At 36.8% G+C, this 18,486-nt stretch overlaps 1 protein-coding gene across 1 annotated transcript; it reads right to left on the bottom strand.

The window, feature by feature from the left end:
- rnf215 (ring finger protein 215) lies at nucleotides 1-18,122 on the bottom strand. Its single transcript, XM_043715663.1, has 10 exons — nucleotides 17,064-18,122; nucleotides 14,978-15,112; nucleotides 12,543-12,614; nucleotides 12,073-12,158; nucleotides 10,563-10,617; nucleotides 7,965-8,069; nucleotides 3,635-3,754; nucleotides 2,828-2,965; nucleotides 1,784-1,886; nucleotides 1-1,088 (listed from the first exon to the last, which is right to left on the bottom strand). The coding sequence occupies exons 1-10, from the start codon at nucleotides 17,355-17,357 to the stop codon at nucleotides 1,066-1,068; spliced, it is 1,131 nt and encodes a 376-aa protein (XP_043571598.1). The 5' UTR covers nucleotides 17,358-18,122; the 3' UTR covers nucleotides 1-1,065.
- Between the last annotated feature and the right edge of the window lie 364 nt (nucleotides 18,123-18,486).

Below are 18,486 nucleotides of genomic sequence, written 5' to 3'. Positions count from 1 at the left end.
GCTAGTGCTTCCAAATAAACCTGTTGGACTATAACCTGGTGTTGTGTGATTTTTAAACTTTGTACACCTCAGTCCACCACTGGTACCTCCAAATCAGCACTAAATAATGACAGTTTAATCCCCTTCTGGGAAACATTTAGGGAGATGCAGATCATTCTAAACCTCAAATATCACCTCATTAATTGTTGGAAAAACTACAGGGAGACTATTGCCTGCATTTGCCAACAGTGATGCAGCCAATTCTCATATCAATAAATGTTAAAACACACTGATGGAACATGATCAGATGCTTATAAGTCCCAAATATGTGAGAGGAAGATCAGAGTTAATAAGGTTTTTCTGATTAGGTGGAAAAGTTTCTGGGGTTGCTAAGATTTATAACCTTCTCAATAATTTTCCAAGAATCCAAATGGCAATAGATACTCAGAGATAATAAATTGGTTCATTTAGACTCAACTGTTTGGAATATACAGCAGCCAAACCATGAACTGGTTCCCAAGCACAGTACAATTTGCCAAAAACTTGAAAAGATTTTAATGCCCAAATACAGTTCAACTGTGAAAGCCAAAGACTTTGCATCTCTCCTCTGATTTATAAGTTGGAAGTGTCAATAAAGACAAAATAACTACCAGCATTTTCACAATAGGCATATGTAAAATTTCAGGAGAATAAATATAATCAATAAATAAAAAGGGGAAAAGCACTGTTATTGCAGCGTGAACATAATGAAGAAAATGGCTAACCTTCAATGGCTTAACCACTAACTTGAATAGTCCATCTAATTGTCTCATTATTCATGAGCATTCCAGAAACAAGTGACCGTTGCATCACAGATCTATATGTGGTATACTTCACATCTTGTTTGTGTGAGTCAATAAACCAAACATTCCAACACAATAACAGGATATATCTTATTGTGGATGTTAAAGTCAATGTTCACTTGATTACCACAAATTGAACTGGTTGTTCAGAACGTAACGAATAAAGTGCAATATAAAAAGTTTCAAGGTGTACATAAAATCGGGCCGCAGAAGTCTCCTGTTTTCCGTCCACGAGAGAATACATTCAGCTGTTCTCACACAGATCACCTATTTTAAAAAAAAAACAAATACAAGACAATAAAGACTTGTTGATTTATTTTTACTTTCCCTTTAGTGCACAGTTCTTCATCCTGCTCTTTCCTCTGTGATGTGAACCTATGTAATGTGCAGACATCCTTCCTGCGTCCTACCACTTACAGGTCATTCTGCTATAATGCATGTTTCATTAATGTGAATTTGCTATAGCACGATTTACAAATTGGAGACACTGTTTCTAAAGCGCAAACTTTAAAAGTGTGTATTGGTTATCATGTGATTCCGGACCCATTAGATTAAATGATGCTGCTATTATGCGATTTTCTTATAATACGGGATGGCACGAGAACAGAATTACACTTTATGGCAGAACCGACTGTATGTGACTATCAAGGCTTCACAGCAGACCTGCTGTACCTCATTCAACCTGCACACTAACAGGGCGTGATCACCAGTAAAGAATTATCCCAGGAATGTCAAGTTGTCCTTCAAAACTGTATTAAAACATTACATTAATTTTACACAGTCTCTTCAAATGTCCTTATTAAAGTCATTTTAATAATGGTTGTATTTTTCTGTATATAAAAATGCAATGCCATGAGTAATTGGGTGAGGAAATGGGGCTATTGTCTAGCTCTAGAGAGCAAGCACAGACTTGATTGGCCAAAAGTTCTCTTTACGTACAATATTAACTTTATACCTCTTACCTAGGACATGCCGTTTACAGAGGGGGCATGTCTGTTGAAGTAGGAGCCAGGGATCAACACAATCCCTGTGAAACTCGTGTAGACATGGCAGAACTCGTAGACACTATAAAAAGAAGTAATATTAAAATCTTAAAATATTTTCAAAGCATTTTCTCCATTAACCAAAATAACTCGAACCAATGTTCCAGGTAAAATACTTTCATCTTGTTATGATGGTGGTGAAAGAAATCAATTTTCAGTTTACATCATCTAATTTTTAATACTGGGAGCTTCATGGGCTCAAACAGTTTTTAAAAAGAAAGAAAACACTGATTTGAAATTTTTGCAATCAACTAACCAAAGGATGAACCAGTTCATGAAGGCATCAATAAATAAGATTTAGTCTGATCTGAAATTAACCTGGTCATCAAAAGTCATTAAAACTCAATTGTATACTCTATGCTTGTATGACATTGTCTTATTAATCAAGAACAATTTAAATCAAATGACGTACTTATTATTAAATAACCCATAAGAACATGCAGAACAGCAAAATGACTTAGTTAGTAACATTAGCTCTTACAATAGTTCATCTACTTACTGTATTAAGCAGCCAAATTATAGAGACTAAGGAAGTATAAAGGAAAAACTGAATATAAAATACAAACAGAGCACGAAGAGTGTAACAGGCACTTTTAATTTCAAAAGACAAAGGGACTTTATGATTATTTAAAATTTAATTCCAAAAAAAACACTGTTGATAATGCAGTTCTGTTGGAGTACTGTAGGTATGAACCTACATTATGTACTTAAGTTTTCGACTGGGGGTTAAACTACAACTGACTCGCAAATAAGATTGCTACCACTTAACCACAGCCTCATGCTTTTATTCAGGTCACTGTATTTGAGGTCACTGTGGTTGAAAAAGCCCATGAATGCATTTTGCAGTAAGAAACTAATTCACGCAAAAACAAAAAGGGCAACAAAAGAGCAGTCAAATAAATATCAGTTACTGGTGTCACTTTCTCCTTTGTTTCTTTGCTCAAATCACAAACTGAAATACACCTGATTTTTATGGAACTCTTCCAAACACACTGCACAGCTCTCAAGTTCTTGCAACTGTGTTTTCCATTTTTTATTTGGATAATACTTTCGGGTCTTCAGCGCTGATAATTGCTTTAGGATTTGTTGCTTCAAACCCATCTGAAAGCAAAAACAAAAATGAAGGGAATCAATGTTAATGACTTAAAATAAGTCACTTAATTAGTTTATAAATCAGATTTCAATAACGTTATAATAACAATATAATTAAAATTCTGAAGTATTAAATAGTTTAAAATCTCAATTTTTAAAGTTTTGATACAAAGTTTCATTTCCTGTGACTCAGCAATGTAATAAAAACTAAAAGAAAGAGATTGAGAGGGGAATAAGACTGAGATGTATAAAATTATGAGGAGCATAAATAGGGTAGACAGGAAGAGACTTTTCCCCTTAATGTGGGGATCAATTACCAAGGACCACAGACTCAAAGTAAGGAGCGCAAGGTTTAGAGGGGACATGAGGAAAAACATTTTCTCCCAGAGGATGGTGAGAATCTGGAATTTAATTGCCTCTAAGACTGGTAGAGGCAGAAACTCTCATTACATTATGAAGTATTTGGACATGCAAAGGCATATAAAGCAATGGACCAAGTATTGGAAAATGGGATTAGAAATGTGAAATGGTCAGTTTTGACCGTTGTGGATGCAGTGGCCTGAAGAATCTTCTTCTAGATCTCTAAAGCAAAATGTAATAAAATTATGCTACACAAATCACTCCTAAGTTTTCTTAGACATTATAATCTACGCTGCTTAGACAGACAACCATACTAACCTCCATCTCTTCCGTACTTGGTTCATGGTGTCTATATTGCCACTGAGCTTGCACAATGACTCCAGTACTTAAGATTAAACCCACTAATAGGATAGTGTTCCACAACTGCTGCAGATATTTCTGTAAAAGACAAAGGAATTCATTCAAATTTCAAAGGTATAAGCAGACACGAGGGAGTGCAGCACTGAAGGATAAACAGCTACAACATGGACATTCACCCAAACATGGAAAGTTGTCCTGGTATGTTCTGGAAACAAAGCTGGAAAATCAGGCCATTTACCATTTTTAAATCATCAGTGATGTAAGGTGCCATCAACAATGCTGTTAATGGCTCCTGTTCATCAGACTTGCTCACTTTGGGTTCTGTCAAAACGTTATTCCAAACCTTGTTACAACCTTTGACCAAATACAAACAAAGTTGCTGAATTCTGGAATTAAAATGTGAACAGTTGCCTTTGTTAAGGCAGCATTTGACCCGAATGTTGCAACAAAGAGCTCTAGCAAGATTGGTTGGTAGGAATTGGCAGGAAAACTTTCTACTAGTTGAAATCATACCTACAGCTGTGGTTACTGGATGTCAGCCATCTCACGTCCAGGTCATTACACGGCTGTTTTGTGACTGGAAGCCTGTGTCCAATGGAGTTCCATAAGAATAACTGTTTGGGGCCTTGCTGCTTCTGGTGTATATATTAAAGACTTAGTCTTGAATGTAGGAAGGGTGACCAATAAATTCACATATGATATGAAAATTGATCGGGTGGTAAACAATGAGAAGGATAGCCTTAGATAACAGGAGGATGCAGATAGGCTAGTCAAATAGGCTGAGCAGAGGCAAATGGAATTCAATCTGGAAACTGTGAGGAGATGCACTTGTGCAGGACAATCAAGGAAAGAGAATAGATAATGAACAGAAGTACTCTGGTAAGCACTGAGCTTCAGAGAAACCTTGGTGTGCATGTCCACCAGACCTGTAGGAAGTGGGCCAGGTAGATTAAATGGTTAAGGCAGTTTATGGGATACTTGCCTTTATTAGTTGAGCTTGATAGTTTAAGAACAAGGAGGTTATACTGGAGCTGTATAAAACATTAGTTAGGTCATAACTAGAGTGTCGTGTGCGGTTCTGGAATCCAATTATAGGGGGATATGATTGCACTGGAGAGGGTGCAGAGGGGATTTACAAGGTTATTGCCTGGGCTGGAGAGTTTTAGTTATGAAGAGAGATTGGCTAGACTGGGGTTGTTTCCCTTAGAGCAGAGGAGACTGATGGGGGATATAATTGAGATGCATAAAATGATGACATTGTATAAAATGATGAGGGAGGAACTTTCCCCTCAGTGGAGGAAAATGACCAGAGGATAGATTTAAGGTAATGGGCAGGCAGTTTATAAGGGACATGAGGAGGAAGTGTTTTCACCAAGAGGGTGGTAGGTAGTTAGAATTTACTGCCCTTCAGGGTGGTAGACACACAAGCTGTCGTAATGTTTAAGATGTATCTGGACATGTACTTGTGATGCTAAGGGATTCAAGGCCATAGACCAAGTTCTGGAAGATGAGATTAGAATATAGTTAGATGTGTGTTTTTATCCAGCGCAGACTCAATAGGCCGAATGGTCTTTTGTGCTGTAACCTCTATGATTCACAGTACTTCTTTAAAAAACAGAATCCTGGGCAATAGTTATCCCTCAGATCAACATCGAAGATCGATTATCTGGTCAGTATTTTTAATTCATTTGTGGGATGGGGCATTGCTGGCTGGCCAGCATTTATTGCCCATCCCTAGTTGCCCTCGAGAAGGTGTTGGTGAGCTGCCTTCTTGAACTGCTGCAGTCCACCTGCTGTGGGTTAACCTACAATACCATTAGGAAAGGAATTCCAGGATTGTGACCCAGCCACAGTGAAGGAACTGTGATATATTTTCAACTCAGAATGGTTAGAAGCTTGGAGGGGAACTTGAAGGTGGTGTTCCCATGTATTTGCTGTCCTTGTCTTTCTAGATGGAAGTGGTTGTGGGTTTTAAAGGTGCCACCTGAGGATCTTTTGTGAATTTCTGCAATGCATCTTGTAGATAGAACACACTACTGCTACGAGTGTCGGAAAGGGAGGGAGTGGATGCTTGTGGATGTAGAGCCAATCAAGCAGACTGCTTTGTCATAGATGGCATTAGGTTTCTTGAGTATTGTTCAAGCTGAATCTGTCTGGGCAATTGGGGAGCATTCCATCACATCCCTGATTTGTGCCTTGCAGATGATGAACAAGCTTTGAGGAGTCAGGTGGTGTGTTACCCACTGCAGTATTCCTAACCTCTGACATGATCTTGTAGCCACTGTGTTTATATGACAAGTCCAGCTGAGTTTCTGGTCAATGGTAACCCCAGGATGTTGAAAGTGGAGATTTAGTGATGGTAACACCGTTGAATGTCAAGGGACGGTGGTTAGATTGTCTCTTACTAATCTTAGTCATAGCTTTGCATTTGTGTGGCACAAAAAATACTTTCCACCTGTCAGTCCAAGTCTGGATATTGTCCAGATCTTGTTGCATTTGAACACAGACTGTTTCAGTATCTGAGGAGTCATGAATGATGCTGAACTTCGTGCAATCATTGGCGAACAACCCCACTTCTGACCTTATGAAGGAGGGAAGGTCATTGTTAAAGCAGCTGAAGATGGTTGGGCCGAGGACACTACTCTGAGGAACTCCTGCAGCTGAGATGACTGACCTCCAATAACTGCAACCATCATCCTATGTGCCAGGTATGACTCCAACCAATGAAGAGTTTGATCCCTGATACCCATTGATTCTAGTTTTGCTCGGGCTCCTTGATGCTACACTCGATCGAATGCAGCCTTGATAATAAGGGCTGTCAATCTCTCCTTATCTCTGGAGTTCAGCTTTCTTGCCCATGTTTGAACCAAGGCTGTAATGCAATCACATTACTGTTTAGTGGAGCTTATCAACTGCAAATCGTCCTTTGAGTTTCCTACATTACAATTGTGACAGCTGTTCAAAATGTTCTTCCTAAGGCTGTTGGAAGCTTTAGGGTGTCCTCAGACCCTGAAAGGATCAACACATCAACCTATATATTTCTCAAGCTATAACTAGACAATTTAATGGTGGCATCCGTTAGTCTCGTGAGACATTGGATCTGCACCTGGGAAATCTTGCTTCAATCTTTGTTGGTAGAGCAGCGTCTGTTGTGACTATAGAGGCCCACATTTAGTACATTACAGCTTAATATAGCCATTGTCTGATCAGAATCTCTGAAGCCACTTATTTGAAAGGGTGTCTTTTTGTGAGGATCCAATTTTCTTCATTCTATCGCAAAGGATTCTTCACTTTTGTTTCTCATTCAAACTTTCGAGTTTTTAAACTGCAAAATCTTTCGGTTTTCTGACTGAACATACTGTTAACCAAGATTGTGCATTGGTGCTGTAGCTGGGAGAGGAAAAAAAATTGACAGTACATAAAATTAGCCCTTTTAGACCCTAAAAACCATGCTTTTATAATAATACAGGAAGTGCTGGAGAAACAAACAGGTCTGGCAGCATCTGTGGAGTGAGAAACAAAGTTAACATGTTTCAAATCCAATATGATGATTCTTCAGGCTCACAAGCACTTCCTTTTGCTTTGGGCACCTTCAATCTGTTCCACTTACTCCTCCTCCCCTACTGCCAACAGTACAAAATGCACTATTTTCTAGCTCCTTTCAATTCCGAAGAGGAGTCATATCAGACTCAAAACATAACTGCTTCTCTCTCCTCAGATGCCGTCAAGATCAACGGAGTTTCTTCAGTATTTTGTTTTGGTTTCAGAATCCGTTGAATTTTGATTTTATCATATTGTTTGGATATACTTAATGTATACACCTCCCACCTCAAAATCAACATGCTATACTTGCATTAGTAGTCAACCTCCATTTTTACCCCACCAATATATGTTTTATTGACTGGTAATATATAACTGGGTTGCAATGCAACCTTGTTTAGGATGTTATGATACATCCACACACAGCAAACACTGCATCGTATGCAACAAAGATAATCGCCACCATAGCCAAACCAGAAGTTCAATTTTATACTTGGCATATAAAGGTCAACTCTCATTTTTGGAGGAATTTTGAGAGGCTTCAAAGGTCAGCTTGTATGCTAACATTTATGATAACTAGATTTCTAACTTCTATCAATACTTAATCTAAGCTAATTGCCACTTGTGGATAGGATCACAGGCCAACATACTCAAAGGAAGGGAAAGTCAGCGGGTAAGAGGGAAAGGATTGCATGAGAAGATGAAAAATTGGAGTGGAACTGAAAGGGTTTTAATTACAACGACATACCTGAACTTGTGAGCTGTTCTCTCCTGTACAAATCACACCTTGCCATTCTCCATACAGACCACCTCGTGAACGTCCACAGGTTGACCATAGTGTTAATGTTACTCCCTAATGACAAAAAAAAACTCATAACATTGCTGATTTTACAAGGTTTCAAGTAGTGCTTATTGAGAAACGTGGAGAAAATGCTACTTTTCATTATTTGGATCCAAAGAGTTGTTCAATAATATAGAACCTGAATACTGCTAAAATAAGCACCTTTAGGTTTGCACTCATCAGGACATTTGCAAAAATATCAATATATTTGGGAAGCAACATCTTATAGTATACAAGAGAGTACTGATTAGTTGACGTGTGGACTCCGATGTCATGACATGGAGAGTGCACCAAATAGATGACAACTGACAGCTAACAGCTTTGTTTAAATTTAGACCAGGTAGGTTGACTTTGATTGATCAAGGTATTAACCTGAGCAATGAACCAGAGAATGGTTGTTGTATTTTTGTTAAGTTGAAACTGGTGCAATGTGTGTACATGCTCTGTCTGCAAAAACAGAGCCCTGGGTATGAACATAACATTTTCAGTTCATTCATGTATGACATACTGCAAGCCTGATTGACAATATTAATTTGCTAGTAAACTCAATTAAATGGTATTTTCATTAGACTATTAATCCAGAGACATGTTCTGGGCATTAGGTTCAAATCCCTCCATCACAGATTGTGGAATTTGAATTCAACAAATATCTCGCAAGTAAGAGTCCAGTAATGATTATGAAACCATGGTCAATTGTTAGAAAAATGCATCTGGCTCATTAATATCCTTCAGAGAAAGGAGCTGCCATCCTTACCTAGTGTTGCTTACATGTGACTCCAAACCCAAAAGAATGTCGTTGACTCTTGTCCTCTGTGCAGTTAGGGATGGATACTAAATGCTGGCCTGACCAACACCCACATCCCATGAACAAATATATGAGAACAAACAAAAAAAAAATTCTTAGCAGGATTACTTAGCAGACATATCCTTTTGTGGAATCACATCTGATGTTGGATTGTGTGTTTTACTTTTGCAAGGACTTGCTGATTGGACATGATCAGTATCTTGCCTGCTGCAAAAACCCAAATGGACATGCTATTTCATATGATCAGCCAGTCTTAGGATCTAACTGCCTCTATTGGAATTTTTAACCCTCCACTTTTCACTTTGCTAAACAACAACTGGAATAGTTTATTATTGTTTTCAGTAGTTCCAAAGCAGAAGGAATACATATTAACAATAAACATAAAATCCTAATTCACAGCTCTCAAATTCCTGCTACACCCTCCCAGATCATAACATCCATACTGGGAATGTTTAAAACAAAAATTTTGTTTAAACTTTTATTAAACTTTTTCATTTCACTTACAATGTCTGCCATTATCCTTTTTAGATCTAATTCCATGATATGATAGCTATCAAATCAGTAAAGTAAACAGACAAAACCACTTGATTACAGGCTTCTTCTACCAATGGTAATGAAGCTCAGAGTACATGCGAGAAGTCTACAATGCTGCACCATCCTATTTTCTCTACCTTGCAATGGAAAAGTTCTTTGTTTCTGTTTATTTGACCAAAACAATTTCAAACACCAAACTGTGAATATCAGAATGCTAATGATATGTCATCACAACACAGTATTAACACTATTTTGATGGCCTCCTAATTGATGCTATTTATTTTTTGAAAACACTTTATAAGATTACAAAAAGACCTAGGTGGTGAAATTATCATTGATTTAATTTTAAATGTAACTTCCACAGGCCGGTAGCTCATTTGATGGTTTAACAAGTTTAGTCACAATAGTTAAACACATTGGTTAACATTAAGTTCAAACTCTGGTTTTGCTGAGTTAGCTGGTCTCAAGCAGGACAGTATATCAATTTACCTTCGTACCCCTGGGTTAGACAGGAGACAATTGCCTAGGATTGCTTTTCTTTATTTTATAGTAAGCACTATGAAATTTTGCATGGATGGATTATAGTGAAACAAAGGACAAGACTCCATTACGATATCCCTGGGGCTGTATAGCTTTCTGATTCCTGAAGAAGGGCATGTGCCCGAAACGTCGAATCTTCTGTTCCCTAGATGCTGCCTGACCTGCTGTGCTGTTCCAGCAATAAAGTTTCAGCTTTGATCTCCAGCGTCTGCAGACCTCACTTTCTCCTGTATAGCTTTCCTAAGGTCAGTGTCAAATATCATACAAAATATCCAAAGGTTAAGAATCAACACATTCAGAACAGAAAGAGAACTATCTATACAAATGCAAGAAAATAAAAGTATCTTTTAAAACTTGAACACAAAGGTCAGCAAGTCAATATCCTTGGTATTGCCTCTCAAACTGACATGCTTACTACTTTGTCCACATTTAAGACATCTTTGACATTGTACTGACTGTAAAATTCCGACCATGAATTCAGGATACTTTACAAACTACAAGTTGTGGTGTGACCCATTAGATTTTACTGGTCATTTGGATGGCCACAAGCTCGTGCATATGTTTTATAACACAGAAATTACACTGAAGACTTCCAACATCTAAAACTAAAATAAAACTTGACATACCAGATTGTCTTGAATTATGCTTTTAAAAGTTATTTTGGCTGATGCACGAAGACCACTGCAATTGAAAAGAAGTTCAATGAAAAGTCATCTTTAGCATGCCCAAGGTTTTCAATCTAAGTAAAATTTGAAGAGATTGTAACCAAGCAACAGTATGTATGCACTATAAATCTTCCTTTTCATCTTTTAAGATACCTGTTGCATCATTAAAGAATAGCGGTAACACGAAAGCTACTGTTAGGCCTAGTCCATCACCAGTTCAATTCTTCAATGGAGCAAAGTGCTGAATTGCAGAGAATAGCGTACTTTCAACTTTAAAACATGAAGCATTTATCTAGATATTTCAAACAAATTCAGAATGAAGCACTTTGAACATTCAAAAGAGATCTGATAAGATATTATACAAATAAATTATTTCTATTCTTTTACGAATTTTACTTTATAATTTATATAGCTTTAGATTTGAATACAGTGCATTGGGTTTTAGAAATTCAAGTACATTTCAAAAATCCATTAACTGAACAATTCCCTGCGGGGAAGGCAAAGAAACACCAGCATACTTTACCTCATGTCAAAAAGTTTTGGCACCATTATTTAGTTCCCATAATTTTATTATGTAAAGATTCTTAAAATGAAAACAGGCAAAATTCCAAGTCTTTATGATGCTGCAGTGCTTTGCTCCTTGATAGGAAGAGACTCTTCAGTCTTCACAGGGCAATTTCCAGGGAGATACCCTGGAAGCACACCCTCAAAAAAAAACCAACATTACCTCAGCTAATCTCACTCACCTCCTAGATGGACTTAACAAGGATTGGGCACTAATGGAGCACCCTCAAAGCCTGAGATAGTAAGTGCATAGCAAATCCATAGTGCAAGAGAAAGTGTGGAAAATATCAACATTATAATAAAAAGAAACTTAGAATTCTCAAATTCATTGTTAATTCTGTTAAGAAAGAAAGTGCATCTTCTGCCACTACACTGTAATAAGATGTCCATACAGTTGACATAATGAATTTTGTTTAAAACTAAAGCCAAGAAATGGACAAGTGTTGACAGTGGGCAATATGAATATTCTGATCTCAGAATTTTAAACAAATTGATTTGTAAGTATTTGAAAAATCAAAGCTGTTAATTGCTCCTATTCTTTAATACAATATTCTTTTCTATGGTATCACATGGAATGAAGTTACAGGCACTGCAACCAGATGGGCAATCATCATGTCTACTGCAGTTGCAGTGGCAATAAGTACACCATAAAAAGAACAGCATTTGTTAATTTTACAAGATGAACTGCAGAACAAAAATAAAGGGTAAGGCGTACACTATTTTCAATTGGTGAACAATTAAAAAAAAAGTGAAGTCCTACAGAATGTTCATGGTTTAGAGTTAAAATAGATTTTATTTCACATATTTTCTATCTAAGTATTACATAATGTTTTCCAAAGTCTACAATACACGATGGCTGAATCAAAGCACATGAAATAAAAACAAACGCAATTATATGCTCTCTTACCTTAATAGGGCTCCCAGAAGCTTGGTTACATTTTCAGAGCTCTGCATTATGACAACAGGTTTTGAAAGCACTTGAGAAATGTCCATCTTTGAAAACAATACAAATAGCAAGCCTTTCAGTGCAATAACGATTTATTGGTAAATTATAAAATGCTTCGAAAAAACAACTAAAAATAAATATTTCTCAGAAGGAGGAAGTGTGAATATGGTAAAACAATTCATATTTCACAATTACCAACCGATTAGAAAGAAATATTTCCACCACTGACACTTTTAACAACAGAATGGCTCGTGCGAAATTAATAGTTGAAAGCTTTTATCAGAAGTCCTCAAATGGTTTGAAATTTGAAACTTAAATAACAATAAACTTAAAAAAGACTCAGCACAAATATTTAAATCATTCTGAATAGATTCTGATGATTATATATTATTTTGTATGGGAGTAAAAACAGATGCTTGCATTTGAATTACCTCAGTGAATGCATTCTGATTTAAAACCAGAATCAAAAAGGCAGAAGCTCCCAGAACAAGTGCTCTTTTCATCTGTAAAAATAAAGTATCGTTTATTTGGACATCAAATAGCAATTTTGTTGGTAAGCCTACCGTTCAGAAATAATAGAACCAGGGATCTACTGAAATTTTGTAATTACATTATATTCTTTATTTGAAAAAGAAAGAACTGATAAAAGTCACAGTAGAAAACTATGGCTTCTAATTTACTAACAGAATTTATGAGGATAGATTTAAAACTTACTGTGAAGCATAAACTGCAGACTGTCTTAACATATTCTGGCTATCCTCAAGAAGTCTGTTACAAATTAGATTTCACAATTTTCTGTGACTTTTTCCAGTCTTTCTTTATAAAAGGATATAATTTACTTACAAAATATCAATCGATCCCTGGTTCTATTATTTCTGAACAATAGGTTTGAAAGTAACATACAGTACATTCAATTCAGCATTGCCACTTCTGAGAATACTTCAACGACAAATACAACTTGGAAATGAATTGTTATTTATGAAATTGGATCCGGTCACAGAGTTAGGATCACTAATCCTCCAAGACTGCCACACAGTCTTCAGAATTTACTGTTTCTCACTGGGGCACTTGGGCACAGTTGCAACCAACCCAGTAGAAAAATCACATGGACAGTAACAGATAATTGTGTTACATTATAATTAAGAAACAAAAGCCTAAGGTACTGGAGTTAGGGGATGTGGTTAGGAAGGTTATTTGACTCCACCAGGAGTTGCAAGTGACTTGATAAATCCTCTAGGTACACACACAACCCTATCCAATAAGGACATAAGCAGTTATAGTGCTATTTCTGCACTAGCAATGAGCTAAGATGACAAGCCTGCAACAAGGACATCTTCATTCTTTAAAAAAAGGTTATCTAGTGTGATTTTTGCTCCTTTTATAAAAAGATAATTTCTTTATAACTGAGCTGAAAATATTTTTGAAACATTTATGTGAAGTTCAGTGAAACAAATATACATTTTCAAACAAATTTAAATAAAAATTCTAAGAATCAAATCCAATCCATGAAAACAATCCAGCTGTCAACATAAATGCTATTGCAAACATCTTCCTTCCTTCCAACCACAAAACTACACGGCCTAAAATCCTCGCCAAGGTGAAGTTGAATGTTCTTTTGTGAAACGTAATTGCGAACTGCAGATTTATAGAATTATATAACTTTAAATGCATTAGGAAATCAAGTTTTGCATGTACATCATTAAAAGTTTAAAGAGTCTCAAGAACACAAATACAGCTTTCAATCCAGAGGAATGTGATTAATTCCAACTTTGAATTTCAGTAGCACTTCCCCAAGCAGCAACTACTGCATGCTGTTTCATTTAAATATGTTTAAAACAACTTAAATATAAACAATTGCAAAGCTATAAAGGAAGAACTTTGGATTTATGACATAGCAGCTCAAGTTTCTACCACCTCAACTGGGACATACACTAGGCCTTTTCCTAGACCAATTATTAGCTTGCTGTTCATAGGAAATTGGAATAGATACAGTAGAGAAGCAACTCACGGAAATACTTTCCTAAAACTAAAAATAAGTCTTACACCAGCAGACTCATGTTAACAGCTTTAATTCCATTTAGTTTCACTTGAAATCATGGTGTTTGCTTATAAAATTGCAATAGTACTGTTCAATTAAGTTTGTAGCCATGCTAACCAAATGTGCATGCATGACTTAAAATACCTCGAATCAGCAGCAATATAACTAAACAGAACATTATTGTATAAATTAATACAGATATTAATACAGGTGAATCAGTATAATCAGGAAGGGATTCATTAATGCAGATTAGGTTTCACTCCAAGATTACATAGATGCTTCAAAGAGTTATTTACCGAATATTTACCTCGAAAGATATATTTATATTGAGTCTAATTACATAACCTTCAGTCTGTCAAACTCTCCTCATTAGGGAGCGGTGGAGTCAGATACATTGAATATTTTTGAGGCAGATATAGAAAAGATTCTTGGTGAGGGAATCAAAGGTAGGCAGGAATGTTGAGCTGAGGCAACAATCAGATCAGCCCTCACCTTACTGAATGATGAAGCAAGGCCAAATGGCCCCGTCCTCCTCCTAATTCATATGCTTGTGCACTGATACAGTTAATATCTCTGAAATAAGCAGTGTTATTCAAAGGTTATTCGAAACACAAAGAGAAATGAAAGATAATCTTAACAGGGAAGGTGACAGCATAGCATTTACTTGAGCGCTGGTTAGAGAGGTTAGCAGTGAAGATAAAAGGGATGTAGGATTAATGCCTATAGAAGCAAACCGAACAATACTACATGAATGGCTCCAGTTTAGTAAACTGTGAATTTTAGATCAATGTAATTTTTCAAATGTTAAAAGCATTTTATATTACTTGCCTTATTAACAACAGCTGCAGCAAATGATTCCTGCTTGTTGTTCCCTTTTCCTTCAACTTGCTCTTCATCAACAGGCACAACACCAATCCATTTCTCTCCAGTGTCTGGCCGGATGTCCAACTGTTCATCTTTAACCTTAAAAATAATCAGTAACCATAAATTCTCGTCACCTAATTTTAACTGCGCATCACTAAACTGTTACATACAATACAAACATTTTAAAAGCACAAAGTCAAAACATCAGTCCTTGCGTGCATTTACCAGGAAACATTTTTAGAATTCTGTGCTCTCACACTGAGGAAAAATGAGTTATTTTGCAACTTAACCGTTCTACCAGAGGACGTTTAATTACTACCTTGTAATTTGATTGTATACTTATTTCAAATAGTAAGTGAATTGATTATCCACTGATAGATCAACAGAAAACCACACATTACCCAATTAACCATCTATAATATGACACATGTAATTGACAATAAAGCTGAATGCTTAGTTACAGCAGAACTGAAAAAATATAGTTCACATTCTGCAAGCACACTAAGATGTAGTGGTAAAGTTAAGGTTTTTAATTGAATATCAGACAATAGCTTCCTAGAACTTGCAGGTAATAAACAACTAAAATGGATGAAAACGTTATCAGGAACCATTTGAGTAACATTCATTCTTTTTTTAGACAGTTAAATATTTACATCTTTAAAGGAGTTTTTTTCATTGATATGTTGACAATCAAGTTTTTCAATATAAATATGTGACATAAGATGATATGTATATATATCATCTTATGTTCTGGAAATCCATGCCATATGTAAGATGCAAGGTTGTAATAAGATTTGATAGAGATGTTCAAAATTGTTGGATCTACACAGAATGGATAGAACTGCTTCTGATGATGGAAAGGTCAAGAACCAAATAAAATACATGGATTAGGAAAAGTCAGCAAAGCCAACATGGAAAACAAAACTACATGCTGTAAGAAAAAAGTTATGATCTGGTATGCAATCCTCTGAGTGTATTTGAGGGCAGATACAAAAGCTAGATTTATAGAAGAGAATTAAATTGAAAGTTTGCTTGAAGAAATATCTAAAGTGTTCCTTAACAAAAGACAGCAAAGGCTTTCACTTTGGATGAAACAGAGAGGAAGGAAATGTCAGAAGCCAAAGATCATCTGAGAGACCGACAGCAATACACAAGCTCAGAGGGAAAAAAAACATTATGAACCAGGGGTGCTCCACATGTTTAGATTCCCAGTCAAGAATGTTGCAAAGCCTTGGTATGAGCTGAAAAATCCACAGTTGTGAGGTTGTATATATAAGTTTGGGATTTTATCCAAAAGCTAATGAAAGGATCCAGATAAAATTTTGTATTTCAGTGTACAGCTAAAACACTGCAGAGAAACTAGAGTGAATTTGAGAGCACCATTACATATCTTTACCTTGTTCCTGATAAAGCAAATTAAAGCTTCCGTAAAATAAAAACACTTTTTTGGGTGGGCAGTTGGAACATAAATAAAATTGAATGGATAACAAAGATCAGTAAGTATAGTAGTGGTTTGCTTTTGGTTTTATTTAAAAAAAAAGGATGTTTAGTTTGTGGTTTTGAAGTTTCGACTGCCTACAAAAATAACACGATGTTCAGACAACAATGCTGGAGATATTTTGCTACAGTAAAAGTCATAAATGTGACATCTTGTTTTTTGTATGGACTTTAAGTCCACTTAAAAGAAATTTAAACTGTCAATAAATCATTCTGCTTAAAAAAAATCAATTACAACTACCGCTGATTACACGACTAAAGTGACGTAACATTTTGCAACAAAACACTATAATTGGAACAAATGTAAACAGTTAGCATTTCTCAGACATTCGGAAGAGATGCATTTTGAAAAGCGGATCGAATGAAAACAGGTGAACTCCATAATATCACTTGTTGTAAATACATCTCATTGTCCCCCCGGTTATTTTATAGTTAAATATCTTGTGGAAATTCACGGGGGGAAGGGGGCCTTCGCTGTAGACTGTGCAGAAAGATTAACGCATTGAAGATTAGTGTTTTATGCATCCATAGACGGACGCAATGCAGCACTTACTAATATTAAGCTTCCTTCTAAGCTGTCCTGGTTATGTTTTGGAAAGACGCGCAGCCCCTGGTTACCTTGGCCGGGACTGTCAGACCCGCTACCAAGCGCCAATACGGTGCCCTGCAGGCGATAGCTGCTGCCCGACTTGAAGCCGAACTCCGCGGACCAACCCGTTCGAGAATCCATCAGGAAAACATCCACCGACGCCACCTTCTCGGCTGCCACCGCGCACCAGCGGAAGAAATAGCCGGCCAAGAGCGAGTAAAAACCGAGACGCTTCCAACAAACCGCTACTACCGCCATCTTCGGCCCGACCTCCTTACCCCGCCCCCCAGCGCCTGTCCATCAGCGGGGTCTCCTTCCGGGTCACTGGGTCATCCTCTCCCGTTACCAGGGTAACCTGGCTAGGCCTGGCCGTCGGGAGCGGCTTGCTATGGGTGGCGTTTGTAAAGTGAGAAAGGCGTTTTGAAAAATTGTTGTCCCACTTTAATATTTTTTGTCAAACCTTGGCGCTGCATCTGATGATACGGTTCCGTCCCGTTCGATTTTCCTGATCGGATTTGAAGATTCCCCAGGCAAGTTTGCACATTTACAGGAGAGTGTTTGTGCTTTGAATGTGTAGTTACTCGAATACCTTTCACCTAAATGTGTTTTCATCTCTCTTCCTGAGGAAGAAATAATATCAACAGAACATAAATTGGAAACAGCGATTTTTTAAACATAGAAAATTGACATGCATAAAACGACAAAATAATTGAAGTCGCTATGTTTAAAGTGAGAGAATAACTTGACTGCTCTTTGGGACATGACATCTTGAAACCACCTTTGTTCTAACAAATTCCTGCTGTTCTTCTTGGCTGGGCAGTAATTTACCAACTCATCTAGTAAAAGCCGAAACGTTAACTCTGATTTCTCTTCACAGATGCTGCCAGACCTGCTGAGCTTTTTCAGCAACTTCTGTGTTTGTTGCGGTTAATACATTTTGGTTGAATTGGCTCCAGCTCTGAGTTTTGCAAGTCCAAGTACAAACAAATAAAAAACAGCCTTAGCGTAACTGTTAATGATAAAGAGTGATCAAATTACCAGAATGTTCGTTTAGAATTGTCTGTGTAATTTTGTATTGATCATCGACATTGTTGGCTTTTTTAATGAGTAGATTCCAGATAAGCGTACAACTGGTGTAAACATAACCCAATGAAAGCATGGAATCCAATGCAGGAAACCTATTCCAATTTGTTCCCATTAAACGGAAGAGCCGACAGTACTTCTATAAAAAAAGTGGAAAAAAATAATTTTATCAGTTATGCTTTTGTATTTAAAAATGTATTCTCAAGTTATTTGTTTGGCTATGTTATTTTAGTATTAAAATTGTATAATAATTTGGCTTCATTTAATTTTAGATCACAAAATGAATGTTTCAGTGGTACCGCTA

The sequence above is a fragment of the Chiloscyllium plagiosum genome, chromosome 25 (assembly GCF_004010195.1).
Source record: "Chiloscyllium plagiosum isolate BGI_BamShark_2017 chromosome 25, ASM401019v2, whole genome shotgun sequence".
Lineage (NCBI taxonomy): Eukaryota > Metazoa > Chordata > Chondrichthyes > Orectolobiformes > Hemiscylliidae > Chiloscyllium > Chiloscyllium plagiosum.
This window is presented reverse-complemented; position numbering and strand designations above follow the sequence as displayed.

Coding starts and splice junctions, on each gene's coding strand:
- rnf215 (XM_043715663.1), bottom strand. CDS start 17,357: ATGGCGGTAGTAGCGGTTTGTTGGAAGCGTCTCGGTTTTTACTCGCTC. Junction 12,615..14,977: donor CTGCAGCTGTTGTTAATAAG/GCAAGTAATATA, acceptor TTATTTTTACAG/ATGAAAAGAGCACTTGTTCT. Junction 2,966..3,634: donor CAAGTACGGAAGAGATGGAG/GTTAGTATGGTT, acceptor TTTTGCTTTCAG/ATGGGTTTGAAGCAACAAAT.